Genomic DNA, 20,948 nt, shown 5'->3' on the forward strand with positions numbered 1-20,948 from the left:
GCCCTAGGCTTTATGAGCTCACATCTAATTTCCCTAACAGTGAATGATCTCAACATTCTCCTTTTCCTACTATATATATATATATGAATATATATATGAATATATATATATATATGAATATATATATGAATAAATAAATAAAATGTCACCCAACTCAAAAGCCCCTCATTCCCTTTATGCAAGACATGAAGCCCCAAAACCTTAGCCTTCCACTACGCAACTTCCTCCTGGAACTCCAAATTCATCTTTCTAATCTCAGCACATAAAAACAGATTTAACCTATATATGACCTGGAAGCACATCACAATATATGTCATCACCAGTGTGCTCACTTTCCTGCTCTCTCCATACTTTTCGCTCAGTGAGCAAATCTAAGTCCTTCAAGGCTAGATTTAGATCTTATCATCCTTCACTGTTGGTAACCAGCCCGGCATCCAAGGTACACTGAGGCAGGTAGTAATAATGCTGGTAACCAGCCCGGCATCCAAGGTACACTGAGGCAGGTAGTAATAATGTTGGTAAACAGCCTGGCATCCAAGGTACACTGAGGCAGGTAGTAATAATGTTGGTAACCAGCCCGGCATCCAAGGTACACTGAGGCAGGTAGTAATGGGTGGTGTCAGCGATTGCAGGTCAAAAGTTGCTAACTTTTGGTAAATTTTCTCTTTCTTAACTCTGCTATTCTATGGCCAAAAGCTACCACTGGCTTCTGGCAATAAATTCCTGCTGACAGTAGCAGGAGATTAAGGAAAAAAAGTTAGTTACTAGGTCTCTTTTCTCTCTGGCTTAATAGCCCCTCACTGGTCAGATGAGAGGCTTAGAGTTCATTAACTGTGTGAACCAGAGAGAAAAGAAAAGAGAAAAATTCAGACATACACAAGAGTCGCACATACTAGATGAAGCTGAAGATAACTACACCATCATTTTACAGAGGTTCTTGGTTTTTATACTTTCTCAGGATAATTGATCACACAGTTTTCTAAGCATTTTTACATTCCAACAGTTCATAGCAAGTTTAAGGCCAATAGTTCATATCATAGATCAGTAAGACTTAAGGAATTACAGCAGAATTGTTTACATGTCTTTTCATTAAGACTAGTACTAGACTAGATATACCTGTTACTAGCTCCAAAAGTTCATTATAAGTTTAAAGCAGTGATTTTTTTTTAAAAGATTTATTTATTGATTATTTGTAAGTACACTGTAGCTGTCTTCAGACACTCCAGAAGAGGGAGTCAGATCTCGTTACGGATGGTTGTGAGCCACCATGTGGTTGCTGGGATTTGAACTCTGGACCTTCGGAAGAGCAGTCGGGTGCTCTTGCCCACTGAGCCATCTCACCAGCCCAGCAGTGATTTTTTAATGTAGTAAGTTAGCATGGTTTTTTCAAGAGACAAATCATCTGCCTTGCGTCTTATTAGTTTGAAATCTTGTATAAAAAGACTAGTCCATCATTTACTTTCTGTCCCTGTACCTATAATAAATTGTGCGGTCCCAGTTTATGACCTTTAGTTACCAGACAATGGCCTTTTCCCTAACCTAGAAGGAATGTTGTCCTTGATCATAAATTTGCTCCAAGTTTGCTTTCTTTTCCTAGTGCAATTAGCTCATGAAACATGATGGCTCATGGAGCTCTAATTACAGCTTTGATTCTATAGGAGGTTTGAAATCACTTGTATCAACTTAGGAATTCTATAAAATCATTATCACGAATAATGAAAATCACCAATTCGTTTACACAGCATTACTAAATGAGAGTACATCTTCATACTGATTCTGCAGGAAATCTGCCCGACGGGTGGGCTGATGCCCAGGAATCATTAGGCTATGTGATAGTGACAGGAAAGACATTATCAGCAGCAAGAAGCAATCCTGGGGTAAAGTCTCTAAGGACCCAGCACTCTCAGAGCTCACCCACCGCAGCCATGCAACAGTGGGCCATCATCTCGCTTGCTTGCCTTTGCCTCTCCTAGATGGCTTCTGACACTTCATCTTTGAACCTCTACAGTCTTTTATCACTTATATCATGTGGTGGCGCACGCCTTTAATCCCAGCACTCGGGAGGCAGAGGCAGGAGGATTTCTGAATTCGAGGCCAGCCTGGTCTACAGAGTGAGTTCCAGGGCAGCCAGGGCTATACAGAGAAACCCTGTCTCGGGGGAAAAAAGAAAAAAAGAAAAAAAAAAGCTTTTTTTTTTTGCTTGTTTAAATGAGGGGGTTTTATTGCAGGGGTTGGGGGGGGGGAGTACTAAGATACAGATGCATGCCAGCATACCCAGCTTTATTTAAAGGGGTGTGTGTGTGTGTGTGTGTGTGTGTACATGCATGTACATTTTAAGGCCAGATGACATGTTTCAGAAGTCAGGTCTTTCCACCACACAGGTTGTAGAGAGCAAATGCAGGTCCTCATGCACCTGTACTCTAAAGAAGACAATGCTACCGCTCCACACTCTGTTTTGATACTTGCCTTTTTGAAGTATATTTTTTTACTTCAAGTAGGATCTCAGTTCCTTGAGAATTAAGAGCTATATGCCTTAGAACTAATTTATTCCAGGTGCCTAGTTGAGTCAGTCCACTGCTCACAGTAATATGGTAAATATTTTTGCTAATATTTAAAAGCAATCTTCCAGGACTAGGGATATAGTTATGTCATAGAGCACTTATGCAGCACTTACAAAGCACTGGCTAAATCCCCAACCCTGCCAAAAAACAGTAACAAAAAATGTAATCCTCCATTAGAGCCTAATCTAAACCTAATTTAGTGGTTGGCAAAGATGGATCAGCAGGTAAAGATGCCTGCCAACAAGCCTGATGACTTGAGTTCAATCCCCACAGTAGAGAGGACTGACTCCTCCAAGTTGTCCTCTGAATTCCACAGGTGCATGCGCGCGCACACACATATACACACACACACACACTCTAAATAAATGTTCAAAAGAATGTAGAGGGAAAGGGAAGGAAGGGAAGGGGAGGGGAGGGGAGGGGAGGGGAGGGGAGGGGAGGGGAGGGGAGGGGAGGGGAGGGGAGGGGAGGGGAGGGGAGGGGAGGGGAGGGGAGGGAGAAATTTACCATGCAGAGTAGTAGGCTCCACGGTAGAGTGCTTACAGAGCATGTACAAGGAAGGCCCTGAGACCTATCCCCAGCCCAGAAAAACAAATGCATTTACAAAGAAACCACGAGCCGATCAATGCCCATGAAGCTACTCATGGTCTTGGTTTGATTAAAGTGTATTCCGACTTCTGCTGTCCTTACCTTAAACTCTAGATTAAGTACCCTCAGCTTAAGCAGCTGTAGAACAGTTTCCTCTCCTTCCTACCTCCCTATTTCCTTTCCTCTTCCACTCTTCTCTCTTCACAAATTTTTGATATTCTGAAGATTGAACTAGGGCCTGTATACATTCATGGTAAGGGTTTATCACTAAGAACAACTCTAGCCCCTGAACATCCTCACTTAACCATCATTCAGATATCAACAGACCACATCAAAAGTCACTTGCTAAACTGGCCTACAGTTAACATCTCATCTGCTAACCCCAACTAACCTAGTCACCTCCCCAGCAAAAACCCACTCACATTACCTGTGAAAGTCTTTCTGTACATTTGTAAGGTTCCAAAAGATCCTGCTGTCAAAGTATGCCCTGTGTGAAAGTCTTTTCAAAGTGTTTTCCTAAATAGGCCTGCCTAGATTTTACTTCCATTTGATATCTGTATGGTGGCATAACTTTCATGGGAACAGTACTTCATCTATTGGCATGTGATAACCCTACCTCAAAGACAGTGCTTTGAGAATTATTTCAATGTCTTTCCAGTTCAGAAATAGCAGCTAAGCTGTGTTCCTGTGATCAACTCTTTTTTTTTAATGCATATAAGTGCCTGCCTTATGTGTGTATGGCTGTATGCCTTATGTGTGTGCCTGGTGCCCATGGAGGTCAGAAGAGGGCATCAGAACCCTGGAACTGGAACTGTAGTCACAGCAGGCATGAGCTGCTATGTGGTTGCTGGGAATTGTACCTGAGACCTTGCAAGTGCAAGAAGTGCTCTTAACCACTGAGCCAACCCTCCAGTCCCAATATAAACTCTTAAACTAGTTCTCCAGACCTCTTGTCTGCTGTAATAGCATAAGGAATTACTTCAGATGTTTCAAGCAAACAGTTCCTCAGGCTATGGGAACAAACGTAGGCTCTGACACTAACATAAGTATTCCAGGGTCTTCTAAACTAGCTCACTGCCTCACAATGGCAAATTTCTACTAAAAGCAATTGAGAAGAATTTCAATGTCCCTAAAAACCTAAAATCTTCCCTTACTGGCTCCCCTAAGGCTCTATACCTAAGCATGACCTCGTACCACACACATTCTCTTCCCTTCAGTTGTCACCCTTCCCTCAGGCTCCCTTCAATCTTTTCATTTGCCTCCTTTCAATAACCCAGGCTCCTCAATGACCTACACCTTGTCCAATTCTTCCTTCCATCTCCAAATTTCCAAATCCTACAGGCCTGCCCATCCTCCAGTGGGGATTCAGGCAGAAGTCAGAAGCTCAAGCTATAAACAGGCTTTTTATCACTCAAATGAGATTTGGAGATACCCAACACGACAGCTGGTCTTCCTTCAGTCCTTTGTTCAAAAATTAGTCTACTTACACATTCAGACTTTATACTGACTCAGCAAGTAACCTCAACTTAGTCTAGCAGTCACAAACACAGTCTGGTGTGTGTGTGTGTGTGTGTGTGTGTGTGTGTGTGTGTGTGTGTGTGTGACCAAGGAGATGGCTCAGTAGGTTAAAACACTTGCAACCAAACCTGATGATCTGAGTTGAATCTCTGGAGACCCTCATAGTCATGGTGCCACAAGAGTAATGCATGAACTTTCTTTCTCTCTCTCTCTCTCTCTCTCTCTCTCTCTCTCTGACAGACAGACAGACAGACAGACAGACAATTGTGACGACAAGATAAAAGAGAGAAGAGCTAGAATAAGCTTTTTTATATCACTGAAAATGAGCTGAAAATTCCAATCTGAAATATGAACGTCCTATTTGTATCTGTCTATATGTTTATATGCATCCATCTATGTAAGCTATTTTCCTACCTGTGGATGGTATTAACAGATATATTTTAAAATTCCTTAAAGAAACTCTGTTTAGAGTGGCTTAAACATAAGTAAGTAATTTTATAAATTAAACATTCCTAAGATATTCGAAATGTACCTTCAAAAGTATTTTTAGAGGAACTAACCCAAATGTTTTAAGAATCCAAGTTAAGGCCAGTCATTACAGGCTCTTGTCTGTAATCCTAACACTCAGGAAGCTACAACAGGAGGACTTCTAGCCAACCTGGGATACAAATCAAATCTGAGGAAATCACACGATCTAAAAAATAAAGAGCTAAGTAAGTTAAAGTAAATTTGGGCAATCTGGCAAGAGAGACTAATTAAATATTGTTGGTTTAATAAAATTTACCCAGGAATGTGGTTCAGCAAAGCATTCACATCTACAAGGTCCCAGGTTCAGTTTCCAGCACAAAAGAGATAAAAAATAAAATGCTACAAGTGGTAATTTGTATCTGTATTCTATGTCTTCTAAGTTTCTGTATGATACTAGCATTATTTATTTTGCTTGGATAATATTCTACTAAACTCCCAAGATACAAAGCACATGAAACTGAAGAAGAACAAAGACCGAAGTGTGGACACTTTGCCCCTTCTTAGAATTGGAAACAAAACACCCATGGAAGGAGTTACAGAGACAAAGTTTGGAGCTGAGACAAAAGGATGGACCATCTAGAGGCTACCATATTCGGGGATCCATCCCATAATCAGCTTCCAAACGCTGACACCATTGTATACACTAGCAAGATTTTGCTGAAAGGACCCAGATATGGCTGTCTCTTGTGAGACTATGCCGGGGCCTAGCAAACACAGAAGTGGATGCTCACAGTCAGCTATTGGATGGATCACAGGGCCCCCAATGGAGGAGCTAGAGAAAGTACCCAAGGAGCTAAAGGGATCTGCAACCCTATAGGTGGAACAACAATATGAACTAACCAGTACCCCCGAAGCTCATGTCTCTAGCTGCATATGTATCAGAAGATGGCCTAGCCGGCCATCAGTGGAAAGAGAGGCCCATTGGTCATGCAAACTTTATATGCCCCAGTACAGGGGAACGCCAGGGACAAGAAGTGGGAGTGGGTGGGTAGGGGAGTAGGGGTGGGAGGGAGGGTATGGGGGACTTTTGGGATAGCATTGGAAATGTAAATGAGAAAAATACCTAATAAAAAATTTTTTTAAAAATATTCTACTAAACTTTAACAGGTTAGTTCCAAATAAGCAAATAAAACACCTGCATTTGCAGTTAGCTGAAGTGATTAATCTAACAAACTCTATTTTAAGAGCAATTATGTATTGAAATAAACCAACGTGAGGCTAGGAAAAAGCTCAGTTGATGAAGTGCTTGCTACATAACAAATTCCCATCTCCAGAACCCATATGAAAAGCCGGGTATAGCAGTACAATTTAATTCCAGTGCTGAAGACGGAGGTGGGTGAATGCCTAGGGTGGGTAGATCCCAGGATTACGGCAGCATGGCTGAATTAATGACCTATCCGTTCAGTGAGAAATCCAATCTCAAAAAAACATGTGAAGAACAACTGAGGAAGATACCCAGCACTGATCTCTGGTCTCCAGATGTGCAACACTACATGTGCTGACATATGCGTGCACATATACATACAGATATGTGCATGCACACACACCATACACTAACCTAATGTGAACACAGTATCCAAAATCTTTGGTACTAATAAAACTTCAGATTTGTGCTACAATAGTTCATAGGTGTTTATTACCCATCTAGATCATTTTAGTTAAACTATACTGAAACATGTTTTCTACTTACATAGTTTCTTATTTTTATGGTAGAAGAACTAAATCTATGAACTTATTAAAGAACACTTATTTTGAAAAGTAGTACTGGGCTAGGAATACAGCTCAGTGGTAGTATGTGTAAGGCCCCAAGTATGAATCTCAGCACGACAAAAAAAAAACTAATAATAATAAAAATTCTAAGAGAGAAAAGAAAAGTTATATTGTTGGGAAACATCTGGCTATAAAAAAAGGTGAAAGATGTGTATTCTTAAGTCCTATTAGTCTACTATGAAATGCTGATGTGCAAGTTTCATAATTAAGGTCCAAGTAACTTTGTCTTAAAGTATCAGTTGCTGCAATTACACAAGTTATAATTTTATATGCAAATGAAACTATTAAAAATAGTGACACACAGAACAATTTCATATGTAAGATATGCAGGCTATGTCTTTGGGAAGGGAAAAGACAACAGTTTTGTGCTAAAGGCAAATGTTCCAAAATGAGTTTGAGGAAAATGTTGGACAAAATCTAAATGGCTATAAAAGTTTTTAATTTAATCATGACAAAGGAATTTTGTTCAAATTGGCTGGAATCCAATGAGTTTATATAAGAGTTTCTTTGGAATCCTTTTGAAAAATTAAGATTTTGGTGTTCTCTGTTAAAATTGCCAAATTCAGAGGTATGAGATTAAAGCGGATTTAAAAGGCTTGCCTCTGCCTTCTTAATAACTGTAATAATCCCTGTGGACAGCATATGCTCTCTATCTTATCTTATTCTCCATGCTAATGCTGGCTTTATTATGTGCTGGATTGTTTAAAACAAAAACAAGCAAACAAAAACCCCATTTAGGAACTAGGATTTTTTTCTAACCATTGGACTACCTACCTATTTAAAAATCACATTCAGTGTGATTAAAACCAAGTATCACCCTGCCCTTTCATAACCAAATCCTAAATAAAGTGTGTCTAACATACTGCCTTTAAGATTCTCAGAGGACCCGACATATCACAAAGAGCTTCTTTTTTTTTTACAGAGTTTTTTTTTTTTAAAACATATAAAAGTCCAAAGTCGTCAATAATAGTGCTTATCTGATCAAACGCCAGAATTCTATTGGTAAGCGCTGTCAAAAGCAAGCTTATCCTCCCTAGGTTACAGGAGTGTAAGCAAGGGATTATTAATTACTCTGAATTCAAAAGATGCACACAAAAATGAAATTACTAGAAATTAACGATGTGTTACTCGGGTCGGCTTTGCTTGGTGTCAAGACTACATACAGTGCAGTGCAGTCCAATTATACCTTTGGTTCAATGTTAACTTGGCCACAGTTAATTACTTTAATTTGAATGCAGTAACTTCTAGGTAGACCAAGGTTCTTAGCTGAGAACACATGTCATTAACTTAAGGAATTTTACTGTATGGACATGAAATGTCTATTCCAAACCTACAAAGTCTTTTTATTATTTTAAGGTTTACATATTCTTGATGTATTTTATGTTTGCTTGTTATTTTGAGAACACTATGTCTGATGCTTGTTACAAATCTTTAGTTTTTTCTCTCTGAAAAAGTTATATTCATCTAAATCCACTTATCAGATGTACTGCCCACGCCTCTTCTAAAGTTAACCAGTCGGCTCTCAGTCATCTTACAACTTTTCTGGCTGACCCAATTTGGTGGGCATGCCTCAAAAAACCACCACACATACTTGCCAACTGCATTGTTTTTGTAGCAACCATTCAGATTTTTTTTTTCACCTTTAAAATTATCGGTAAAGGGTTAGTCATGCCATGTGATTTATTCTGTCATCTACCCTGATGCTTCCTGGGACACACTTGCAAATTAGCAAATATTCACCTTCAATTAAAAAAAACAGTTGACACTGAAAAAAAGTTATTGTGTGCCAGGAGACCTTTGTGCGCAGGTATCTAAGGGCATCACTTTGAGATCACACAAGAAGACGGAGTCAGGATTTCTAAACAGCTGGTAGATAAACAGATGGGTTCATGAAGCAAAACAAGAATTAATTACACAGAGCTGAATGAGCTGTTAAAGGGTGAATGTGGGATTTGTTTACAATATTACTGGTGCTTTAATGTCCTACTTCCTGGGTGAAGTAATCTCTCAATCTCTCAATCTCTCAATCTCTCTCTCTCTCTCTCTCTCTCTCTCTCTCTCTCTCTCTCTCTCTCTCAGATTTTCTATTACTGTTAACAGTCTAAGCCTTTATAATCTAAATTATCCTTTCTCCTTGCCTATCTCCTCAGTTCCAGAGCCCCTCCTGAATATAACTGTTTGCCTAGCTTCAGTCTGCCTCCAACTGGAAGAACCATGGGTGTCATTTTCAAAGTGCTGCTTTAATCTCATGGCACCAGACATTTTTAAGGAGTGTCAGTCCAGTTGAATTTAAAGGCTATGTTCAGAGCTTTCCTGGAAACTTGTCCTACTATGTAGCTCACAGAGTTCCAGCTTCATGAGTACATTAAGGATGGTCACTTCCTGACAGCCCCAAAATCTCACAGTATTTAGAGAACATCTGAAAGATGGGACTTAACCTAAATCTCATAGGTCCAAGAATTGACACCTGATGTTGAGTTCTTCCCTTACAATCCCTCGCTTCAAGAGACTTTTAAAGAATCTGAGAGTCCTTTAAAAGTTCTGACCAAAGTCATCAAACGACCCATTAGATGTGTGGCAAAATACTATTCCTGTCACACCCATGAGAGCAATCGGCCAAATCAAATGTAACTAACGTCACAACCTCTTGTTCTATCTCCAAAGGAGCCAGGTTTTGTTCTGAACAACGGAGATTCTGACAAGTGCATGCAGTTCCCCACTGACTAGGCTTGACCAAACTTCACAGACTTCTCTCCTCCAACAAGCCCTTAAACTCTGGCTCACCCTAAGCTTAGCAAGCAGATGTACAACTTTCTTCCTCAATTCCAAGTGTCAGCTGACCAGACAAAACCAGAATTTTCCAGTTAGACAATTTTGATCATGCAATCTGCGTACCCCTCTCCTCTTGGCCCAACTCCCACAGAGCTCCTGCCGGCCTTCTGGCCCTTCCCTAGGAAGTGTTTTTGTAGTTGGTGTTGAAACAGGCGGAGATGCTAAGGAAAGCACTTCTGCTGAAATGAACCGCTCCTTTACCCAAGTACATATCTGTCTTTATATGCAATCCTATAACAAACTGTCTACTTACAAACTCCAAAACTCTTATTATTGTCCTCTATCAAAAGTGATTAGATGGGTGTGGTGACATTGCCTGTAACTCCAGCTACTTAAAAGGATAAGAAAATTCATTTGAGCCCAGAAGTTCAAGGTCAGCGTGGGCAACGTACCAAGCCCTGTAACCATAACAATAAACATGATGGTACAGTCACATAATCCTAGATGAGATGAGAGGATTATGAATTACAAACCAACCTAGGCTCATGGTGAGACCCTGCCTTTACTAAAAGACTTGGGTAAAAAGATAAAATTGATACCTACAGGAAGCACTGAAAGTGGAACTTCTGTTCACAGTACTAGCAACCCAGCCTGATTTTAGCCGCCCACCTTTCTAATTACGTGAAATGAATTTCACACAGGATTTCTAGGCTCTTTTATCTTCTTCTAAATGTGAGTTTAGTAGTATGAACTCAGCATATGTGACTATCGAAATGGTTTAACTAAGAGCTAGGAGGATGGCTCAGTCAATACACTGCTTGCTGCTCAAGCATGAGACCCAGAACTCAGGTTAAAAAAAAAAACAAAAAACAAAAAACTAGACAGCAAAGACAAGCAGTCCTTGGAGCTCTTGGATAGCAAGTCTAGCCAAATCTGTAAGATCAAAGTTCACTGAGAGACTGCCTCAAAGTGTAAGGTGGGGAACAACAGAAGAAAACACCCAACATCAACCTCTGGCCTCTGCATGCATCTCTCTCTCTCTCTCTCTCTCTCTCTCTCTCTCTCTCTCTCTCTCTCTCTCACACACACACACACACACACACACACAATATGGCTTAACTATGACAGGGCTATTTATAAGTCAAAAGAGAGAAGCAAGAAATGCTAATAAGTGTCTAGATAAATCTCAGCAGCCCATGGAAATGATATTCCACAATCTTTTTCAATAACCTCAATGGGTTTCTGCCATGTGTAGTGAGTGACACTCGGCCCAGCACTTCAGAGGCTGAGTCAGGAAGACTCCAAGTCCCTGCCCAGCATGGACTACAGGGTAAAAACCTTTCTCAGAAAGGTGGGGACGGGGACCAGATTTTAAAAATAACTTAAAGACTTCAACAAGCAAGCCCATATTCACTTTAGAGTTCTTCATATGTGTATACAATGCAATATTACTTAGTTATAAAAGGAATTAAATATAGATTCATGTTATACTATAAACATTATTAAAACTGTGCAAAGAGAAAGAAGCTAGACACAAAAGCCCACATGCTATGTTCTATTTCTATGAAATATTCAAAGTGGGCAAATTCAGAGGCTGGGGCAGAGAGAGATTACAAAGTGACAGCTAAGAGGCACAGAGACGGCTGGAGAGTACTAATAATGTTCTGGAATAAGACCATGGTGATAGGTTTACAACCCTCTGAATAAAAAAAAAAAGGTAGACACTTAAAAATGGAGATTTTTATGCTATGTAAATGCTTTTTAATGGAATTTTCTGTTTTTTTGGGTTTTTTTTTTCATGTGAATTGTAGCCTTTTTAATGGTTTGAGTTTTTTTTTTAGAACTTTTTTATTATTTTATTTAATATACTGTAGCTATCTTCAGACACACCAGAAGAGGACATCAGATCAGATGGTTGTAAGCCACCATGTGGTTGCTAAGAACTGAACTCAGCTATAGGTGGAACAACATTATGAACTAACCAGTACCCGGAGCTCTTGACTCTAGCTGCATATGTATCAAAAGATGGCCTAGTCGGCCATCACTGGAAAAAGAGGCCCATTGGACACGCAAACTGTATATGCCCCAGTACAGGGGAATGCCAGGGCCAAAAAAATGGGAATGGGTGGGTAGGGAAGTGGGGGGGGAGGGTATGGGGGACTTTTGGGATAGCATTGGAAATGTAATTGAGGAAAATGTGTAATAAAAAATACTAAAAAAAAAAAAAAAAGAACTGAACTCAGGACCTCTGAAAGAGCAGTCAGTGCTCTAAACCACTGAGCCATCTCTCCCACCCTTTACTGGGTTTTAGATTAAAACCCTTTTAAATGGGTTTAAAAACTCATCATAGCCAGGCATGATGGTACATACCATAACCCAGCAGTGAGGAGGCAAAGGCAAGAGGAACACAGATTTGAGATCTCTCAAAAAAAAAAAAAAAAAAAAAAAAAGCAAAGACTGGGACTGTAGTGCAGTGGAGAGTGTTTAGTGTTTGACTTTCTGCATCCCTAGCCTGTGCGTGCAGTACAGGCTCCAGCATACGATGAATCCTGCACATCTCCATTCGCTCCCTACACACACCAAAACTGTAGCTATGGCAACTTCATGTAAACGCCTAGTATTACACTTAACAAAGTCGGTCGCGTCTCCCTGAGCCCTTTAAATCATCTCAAGAATACTTACAGCACCTAACGGAAGTGCTGTTTTAAACCCTGCTGTTTAGGAAATAAAAGAAAGGGAAGTCTATTGCTAAGCACAGATACAGCTTTCTTTTGGAGGGGAACCTTTTAGAGGATTTTTGGGAGGTGGTTGTTGTTGTTTTGGTTGGCTGGTTGGCTGGATGGCTGATTGGTTTTTTTTTTTTTTTTGGTTTTTTGGGACAGGGTCTCTCTGTGTAGCCCCAGTTGCCCTGGAACTCACTCTGTAGACAGGCTGGTCTAAAACTCAAGAGATCTGCCTGCCTCTGGCTCCCAAGTGCTAGTATTAAAAGGAAGATATAGATTCTTAATCTTCACTTTCTAATAAAGCTGGCCATAAATAATGAAGACTCTAACTCTTAATAATCTACACAGTGTGACTTGGGTCTCACAGTGAAAAGAGTAACCAAGTCCAATGCAGAAAATACTTCCTCATCAAACATTTGATGGTAGAACTTTTTATTGTTTGAATGACTGTTTTCAGGGGGGGGGGGGTGGCAATTGCTGACCATGGCCACCTTTGCATTTCTGTTTCACACTGAGAATCTGATCAGCAACATTATGCTTGGTAGCAGTCAGTTACATACTTCAGTGTCATCAAAGCACTTACACACAGCCCTGCTAAGCAAGCTATGTAACAGAGAATAGCCCCACAGCATCAAAGTGCCAGTCTCTCAATTGGAAGAACCCAAGGGTTTTCCTTGTTTTCTAACCTCACGCTGAACAGCCTGAACCTTTCCTGAGTACAGTTGCTGCCACACATAGCACAAGTGTAAGGAACAAAAACTCTGTGCTAATAGCGAACAGCACTGTTTGCTCTGTACTTGTTCTTTTGAGCCAGGCAGGGTCCAGGCTGGCCTCTAAGCTGCAGGGTTCCTGTCTTAGCCTCCAACTACCTAGGATCACAGGCATGTGATACCCTGCTCAGCAAAATCAATCATTTCAAGGGCAAATTGTTACTTCATGTATTTAACATTTCAAAATTAATCCCACAAAATAGTGCTGTAGTCACTAAAACGAAACATATTTTACAGAAGACACAAAACACTTATGTTAAGGCTAAAAAACACTCAAGAACTTAGGAGAAATCGCATCTACTCAGTCTTCAGAAAGCAATCTACCAACTGGATACTTTCTATTATTTTGATAAAACTGTATTACCTGTGCTTAACTATTTTAATAAAGGGGAAAGTATCCCAATCAATTGTTTGAGTTCTCTATCTTCTAGTTATTAGTAATCATCACCTGACTCACCCTCCTTAAGGGCTAGGGAAATGAATCAGTCCATAAAGTATGATTTTTAAAATGTTTTCCAAGCAGGAAAACCTGAGTTTAATCTCTATAACCCATATTTAAAGGGGGGGTGGAGCTAGAGAGATGGCTCAGCAGTTAAGAGCACTGACTGATCTTCCAGAGGTCCTGAGTTCAAATCCCAGCAACCACATGGTGGCTCACAGCCATCTATAATGGGATCCAATGCCCTCTTCTGGAAACAGAGAGACGGGGATAAGCAATATCACTGGGACTCACTTGCCAGACCAATGTAAAAACTCTGCCTCAAAATATGGAAACTGCATTCACAAGAACACACATACCTGCTTACACATGCACACACAAACAGAAGGTGAAAAGCAAGGTGTGCGTGGCAGTTCACACCTGCGCTCCCAGCATCTGGGGAGGTTTAGGCAGGACAAGCGCAGCAAGTGTAAGGTCAACCTGAGCTACAGTGAGACTTGGTCAGAAAAAAATATATTTAAAATATTTAATGTAAACTAGCCATTAGCCATCTTATTTCACATAAGGCAAAATACAAGACATCAGAAGTACAATATTTCAGTGGTAAATTTAAAATTTCAAAATGTAGTCTAAAAATTATCAACTGGTTAGTATCTAATAGCAAGAACTTGAATGTCTTACTAAACTTGGGTAAGCACTGATTTTCTCTCATTCTGAGACAAGATTTCCCGTAGCCACACATGGCCTCAGCTCTCTGGGAAGTGAGGCTCACCTTGAGCTCTTGTTCTTCCTTCCTCTTCCTTGTAAATTCTGGGATCCAGCCACCAGGGCTGACTTGACATGGCCCCTCAGACACTGTATACTGTGCAGCCCTGCTTCTCAGCCTCCCTCCCACATCTCCCTGAACTGCTGCTGCTCATGATGGAACAGAAAGGAAAGCAGACTGCGTAGCTTAATGTCATAACAGGCACAGAATGACAAAAAATAGGATGATAAGACCCCCACTCCTTTCTAATACAGTGGTCCCTCTATAATCATCTCAAACATAAACTTTCACTAAAATTTCCACAGTGAAAACCAAAGTTCCCGCACTAGTTATACTACAGTTTTGTTACTTGTTTTTCCAATACATCTAAATTATTCAGACAAATTTTGTTCTCACAAAATAATTTCCATCAATGTGTATCTCTTTATAGAACCACCTCTATACTAAAAGAGAGAAAAGTCCTCTTTGATGGTCAAAGCATGGATAAGGACACAGGTCAGTTTAACAAATAGCAACACCTCTAATTAAAGCTAAGGAAAAAGTTCTCTAAAAAACTGATCAATGGGTAAACACTGTTAGCACTTCTGGTAACAGTGAACTGAAACTTTCAAGTTTTGCAAATTATTTTCTAGCCAGGTAAGCAAATCTAGGACAAGGAAGCTGGGGTGAGAGCTTCAGACCAACCCAAACCGAGTCCTCATCACCATTACCAACTCAGAGTGAGCCGAACCCTCAGAGGATCACCCAAGCGCTCCAGTGCTTCTCACAGCACACGTTCCCTAAAAAGTCCGTTTTAAAAAGATGGCTTGGGGGCTGGAGAGATTGCTCAGCCTTCTGCAGGTCCTGAGTTCAAATCCTAGCAACCACATGGTGGCTCACAACCATCCTTAATGAGATCTGACACCCTCTTATGGTGTGTCTGGGACAGCTACAGTGTACTTAGATACAATAATAATTTTTTTTAAAAAGATGGCTTAATGGGTAAAGTGCTTGCAAACATGAGGTTCTGAATTCATATCTCCAGAAGCCATGTAAAAAACCACCCAGAAACATCTATAGTCTCAGGATTGGGAGGTAAAGACCAAGGGAGCCGTAGCCAAACCAGCCAATCAGTAAGCCCCAGACTCAGTGTTCAAAAACCAAGGAGGAGAGCAACTGAGGAAGATGACTAGTGCCTACAACCATGGATGAATGTACCCACACACAGGTGCACAAGCACGCAAACACACACATAAAGCTGCTGGGAGAGCCAGGCATGGTGATACATGCCTGTAATTCCAGCACCTGGGAGGCAGAGGCAGGAGGAGCCTGAAGCCAACCTCCACTCTGTAAGCAGACCTGTCTCAAAAAGGAAAAACAAAGTAACAAAAACTATATCACTGTCAAGTTTGATGGCTACTGTGCAAAGAAAGTTACAACTGACCCTTTCACCTTCCAGACTTCGCAAAGCCCATAAATAGAGCAGAAATCTCCAAAATTGACCCTTGGCTTGATAAAGACAATAAGGTACAAGGAGACTAAGTGACCAACCAAAGCACAAAACACCAAACTTAGAAAAATATGCTATCCCGACTCCCATGCCAAAATTCATTTGACTGCCTCAAAACGTTGTAATACCTGATTTAAAGGAGAAATCAATTCTGAAAGACTCACTTTTCTAGAAATATTAGTTGTAAACACTTCAGTTTGTTCAGATACCATTCACATCTCTACAAAAAGTGGGCTGGGGGAAGGAAGACAGGCAGCAGAGAATTGTCATATTAACAAGCCCGGCCACAAGAGAACATCTATGTTATACTCCCTTCCCCACAAGGCTCAGGGACCATCTTAAAAGATTTTAAGAGCCAAAAGTCATGCAGGAGCAGAGCAAAATAATGTCTTCTGGCCATGACAGGAGTGCTGCACACATGAACTCACAGCAGCTGTGGTGGGCTGCATAAGACCCACACAAGATCAAGTATGTCAGCATTCCAGCATGGAGGTGGGGAGAGAGGCTCATGCGCTCCCCTCCCTACTGCTACAGAGGAGCTACAGACAGATGGCTTCTGGGGGAGGAAGAGTCCTTTTCTCTACCTGTGTGGCCCCTGACAGATTTACTATGCTCCAGTAAATGGTACCAAACCCACCAGTAGATAGGCAACACAACCTGGACTTGGTAGACTATTTTAAAGACAAAGAACTCAAAGTTCAGAGCGGATGAAAACAGACCTGGGAGAGGTCAGGAGTAAGAAGATAGGAGAAGGGATAGGAGAATAAATATGATCAAAATATATTATATGCATGTATGAGTCTCAAAAATAAAAATATTTTTTACAGGAAATAATAAGAATTTTAAGAAGTCTCCTCAAGCTGGGCAGTGGTGGCGCACGCCTTTAATCACAGCACTCGGGAGGCAGAGGCAGGAGGATTTCTGAGTTCGAGGCCAGCCTGGTTTACAGAGTGAGTTCCAGGACAGCCAGGGCTACACAGAGAAACCCTGTCTTGAAAAACCAAAAAAGAAGTCTCCTCAAAGAAAACCAAGATACAGTACTTACCAAGTACCTATTTCGATGTCATTTGAAAACTTGTTTTTTGTTTTGGGGGTGATAATGGTTGTTATTGATAAAGATTTCTTTTTTTTTCCCATGCTGGCCTCAAACTTACTATGTTGTCTGGGCTAGCCTTGCCTCCTATCAAATGCTGGTACTACAGGCATATGCTTCCATGCTTGCCTTCAAATACTGTAATTCTTGCAGCTGGATTTAAGAGTGCACACTGTCTTCTGGAGAGCCTGAGTTCAGTTCCCAGCATCCACATTAAGTGGCTCACACCACCTGTAACTCCAGCGCCAGAGAACCCATGCTTCATTCATTATATACAGACACACATAGTTTTTAAAAATTAAAAAATTAATTTTTTATAAAACTGTGTGTGGCTCTTTCCAAAAATATTTCATCTAGAAAATCAGAGATAATGTTTTTCCTATTGGTACCTGACTAGACCTAACCTAAGCTGTGGGGTCTGAAAGAGCAAAGCCCTGTCTGCCTTACTCCAGCCGCCCTGAGGAACTGAGATTCACACAGGAGCTACTCCAGGCACACTGGCCAGAGAACGGAGAAAAGCCCTGCTCTACAATGAACTAGCTGACAGAGAGTGCCCCAACTTTTTTTTTGTGCCCCAACTTCTTACAAATGACAACAATATCATCTACTTTAAGCACTCTTGAATCTTAAACAAATTAAATCTCTAATCACCAACAATTGAGGACACATCCATAAATAATAAAAAAAAATTTTCACATATAAAAATAACACTATTTATAGCCATATATGGGGAGGCATGCCTGTGACCCCCACACTCAGGAGGTTGGGAAAGGAGAAGAGTTGAGTTGCACTTGGAGGTCAGCCTGGGCAGCATAGAAAGATCCTGTCTTTAAAACTTTTTAATTAATATTTGGAAAGCACTCCTATGTTACTTCATTAAACACACCTAATAACCCTTGCAAATCAGCCAGACAGGTATTATTACCCATGTTTTATAGATAAGCTGAGACAGAGAGAACCAGAAGCAGAAATAATGAAGATCTAGCTTTAAACTCAAGTCTATGGTGCTAAAATCCTCAACTTTCAAGTTTTTCCCAATATTCTTTGTCACTTGGTAACTAGGACAGGGTGCAGCCTAGCGATGGCAGTATTAAATGACCTTCAACTGCTGGTGAGTAAACAAGGCTATAAGGTACAAAGTCCCAAAGTCACACATCATCACAAACCCAAAGTAAAAGTACCACCTCTTCTGGGAACTACAAGTAATTAAATCACACTTTGCTCCTGGGAAACCAAGGGTGACTGTCACTTATAACAGAGGCTAACAGTGCCAAGAAGTGAAGAAACTTTAAATTAGGAATCGTTTACACCAAAAAGACAGTTTCAGTTGGAATGATATATGCTCACAATTAAATAATGCTAAACAGAAAAACAAAGACCTCCTTAGCATTATTGTATTACATTTAAATAAGCTCCACTTCGGACAGTTACCTCTTCTTGATCTTGTTACACACAATATCATGCTTCACCATCTCTAAACCAAACTCATGCATGAATCTACTCAACTCTAGGCTCAAACCTGTTATCAAAATAAACAAACAGTCCTATGTCCCCTCTAAGAATGGCAGCTGGACTTTCAGGCGCTAAAGCCATCAGAAGTCACAGATTTAGACTTTCCCAACTCTAAATCAATCCACTAGTTCTACATTTTAACTCTTATGAACTTGTCAATCATATTCACATGTTAATAACAACTTTCTCACAGCTACAGCAAAATCTTTCAATGTAGAGTTTACTATAACAAAATAAACACTTGATTATTAAATCTCTTGAGTAATAACATTGAGTTCTCTGCCATGGAAATTAAAACAGCAATTATCTTTCTGGTATTTGCAAAAAGGACTAGACAATTCGGGATACGCTTATTTTTAGAAAATGGTGGGGGGGTTTTAAGGCAAATAGTCTTATTCAAATACACACATGCATAGATGATAGGCTGTCCCATTTACATCATAAGATTGTTAGTTACTATCCTACTTTGCAAACTTCCATACTTCTGACGGACTTAAACGTTGAGCTTGTTAAATTAATAACTAAGAATCCCAGAGAGGTCCCATTAACTGGCACAGGTAAGTTAACAAAAGCGAACAACAAGATACGGCGTCAAACAGCACCTCAATTCTTGCACAGGCAACACTCTCCATGGCACCAGCCCCCATCGCTCATCAACTGAAGACCAGTCGACAAGGTTTCCATTGCAAACTGTCACACAACAAAAAGTCAGGACGTACGTCTCAGCCTCACAGTCCAAATTCAAAACACCACAGAGCCACTACGTTTAAGCGATTCCCATAGCAAATTACCCAGGGCATTCTCTGTTATTTACTAAAGTGCCAAGCAGTTCCCAGGGGTGCCCAGCAAATGATAATTTAGTTCCCAGGATAGGCTCCTCGCCACACAAGGATGACTTCCCTACTTGGTGCCAACTGTACACTTGCACACTCCGCAAACAGGGGGCGAGTCCTGAATACCAGGGGTTACGAGGGCAACGTTTGTGTTTTTATTATGGGCTCAGATGATCCCGAATGCTGAAAAGCGCGACCTATCACCCTAGAGTCAATTTCCAACTGTGCTCTCACCCAGGACCATTCTATCCCCGCGGAAGACAATTATTAGTTGTAACAAGGCCTAGAGAGGGGAGAAGGAAAAAAAAAATAGTGGGGTTTAAAGAAGAAGAAAAAAGTTCACCTAAGAGACACGGGAAAGGTGAGCTCAGGCTTCGAGGGAGAGGGAGGTCAACACCAATGGTGCTGAAAGCGCAACTACAAAAGCCCCTTTCTGCCCCGAGTGCAGGCGAGCCGGGCACCGTCAGTCATTCCGATGGAGTGCGGGGGGCCAGGGGTCCCCCCGAGGCCCGCAGCTTTGTCCGGCGGCGCCGCGGGGCCGGCCAGGGGTGTGCGCGGCGGCCGGGCGCGGCCCCCGACCGCGGGCCCCTTCCTCGCGCGGCTCCCCAGCGCCAGGCCTCTGTCCCCGCCGCTGTCCCCGCCACCTCCCCTCCCCCTCCCGGGACCCCGGCAACTTTTCCCCCGGCCTCGCCTCGCTTCGCCTCACCTCTCAGCAGCACGCAGAAGCTGCAGGCCAGGAGGCTCCTCAGCACGGCCCCCATCTTCCCCCCACCACCGCGCGCGCTCGCGGCCCTCACCGGCGCCCGGCGGCCAGGGGACGCGCGGGCGAGGAGCCGGGGCGGCCGCCGCAGCGGCGGGTCTGCACGCTCATGCTTTCCGCGGCCGCGAGAAGAAAGAAAAGGGCGCACGTCAGGGCTCTAGCGCGCCGCTCCGGCCCGGGCTCGCGCGACGCCAGCGCCTGCCCCCATGCCGCCGCCTCCTCCCGCGGCGCCCCACGTCCCCCGCGCGGCGCCTCATTCAGCCTCTTCCTCTCGCAGCGGCGCAGGGATCCGCCGCGGGGCCGCCGCCGTCTCCCTGCGCGCCCGACTCCCCCCACCCCCGTCCTCAGCGCGCCGCGGCCGGACCCCGGGAGCCGCGACCGCCGCGCGCGCCGACTCCCCGGAGAGCCCCCGCGGGTTGAGCCTCGCGAGCCCCCGCACGCTGCGGGGATAAGGTCTTCCCGAGGCGCATTCCGATGGGATTCTTTCCCCGGGCGGCGGAGGGCGTGAGGCGACGTCGGCCGACACTGGGGCCGGCGTGGTCGGGACTACTTTCTGCGTCCCGGCCCGTCGCCGCCCGCGCCGCTCTTTGTGCGCCCGGCCGCCGAGCCAGGTGGAGCTGCGGACCCCGGGGCTGCCCCGGGACGTAGGAAAATCAAAGTGCCATTGCGGCTTACGCTTTCCCGAAGCGGCGGGCCAGGGGAACGGTGTGCAGAAGCCAACGCGGAGCACATCGCTAGTGGACTGGGTTGAGAATCCTCATCATAGGAAGTAAAATAAACCAGACTCGGACTTTAAAAAAAAAAAAAAGTATGTTTTTCTCCTAGT

The 20,948-nt window shown here is 42.5% G+C and overlaps 1 protein-coding gene across 2 annotated transcripts in view; it reads right to left on the reverse strand.

Annotated features, from left to right (window-relative positions):
• The window catches only part of Lrp6 (low density lipoprotein receptor-related protein 6), a 120,438-nt gene extending 100,099 nt beyond the window's left edge, over positions 1-20,339 (reverse strand). Inside the window, exon 1 of one of the 2 annotated variants that reach the window (NM_008514.4) lies at positions 20,069-20,339. In NM_008514.4, the coding sequence (NP_032540.2) occupies positions 20,069-20,123 (55 nt within the window). In that variant the 5' untranslated portion in view covers positions 20,124-20,339. The remainder of the gene's footprint in view (positions 1-20,068) is intronic. The other variant, XM_006505657.4, reaches the window with a different exon arrangement.
• Between the last annotated feature and the right edge of the window lie 609 nt (positions 20,340-20,948).

This window comes from Mus musculus, chromosome 6, assembly GCF_000001635.26.
Source record: "Mus musculus strain C57BL/6J chromosome 6, GRCm38.p6 C57BL/6J".
NCBI classification, from domain to species: Eukaryota; Metazoa; Chordata; class Mammalia; order Rodentia; family Muridae; genus Mus; species Mus musculus.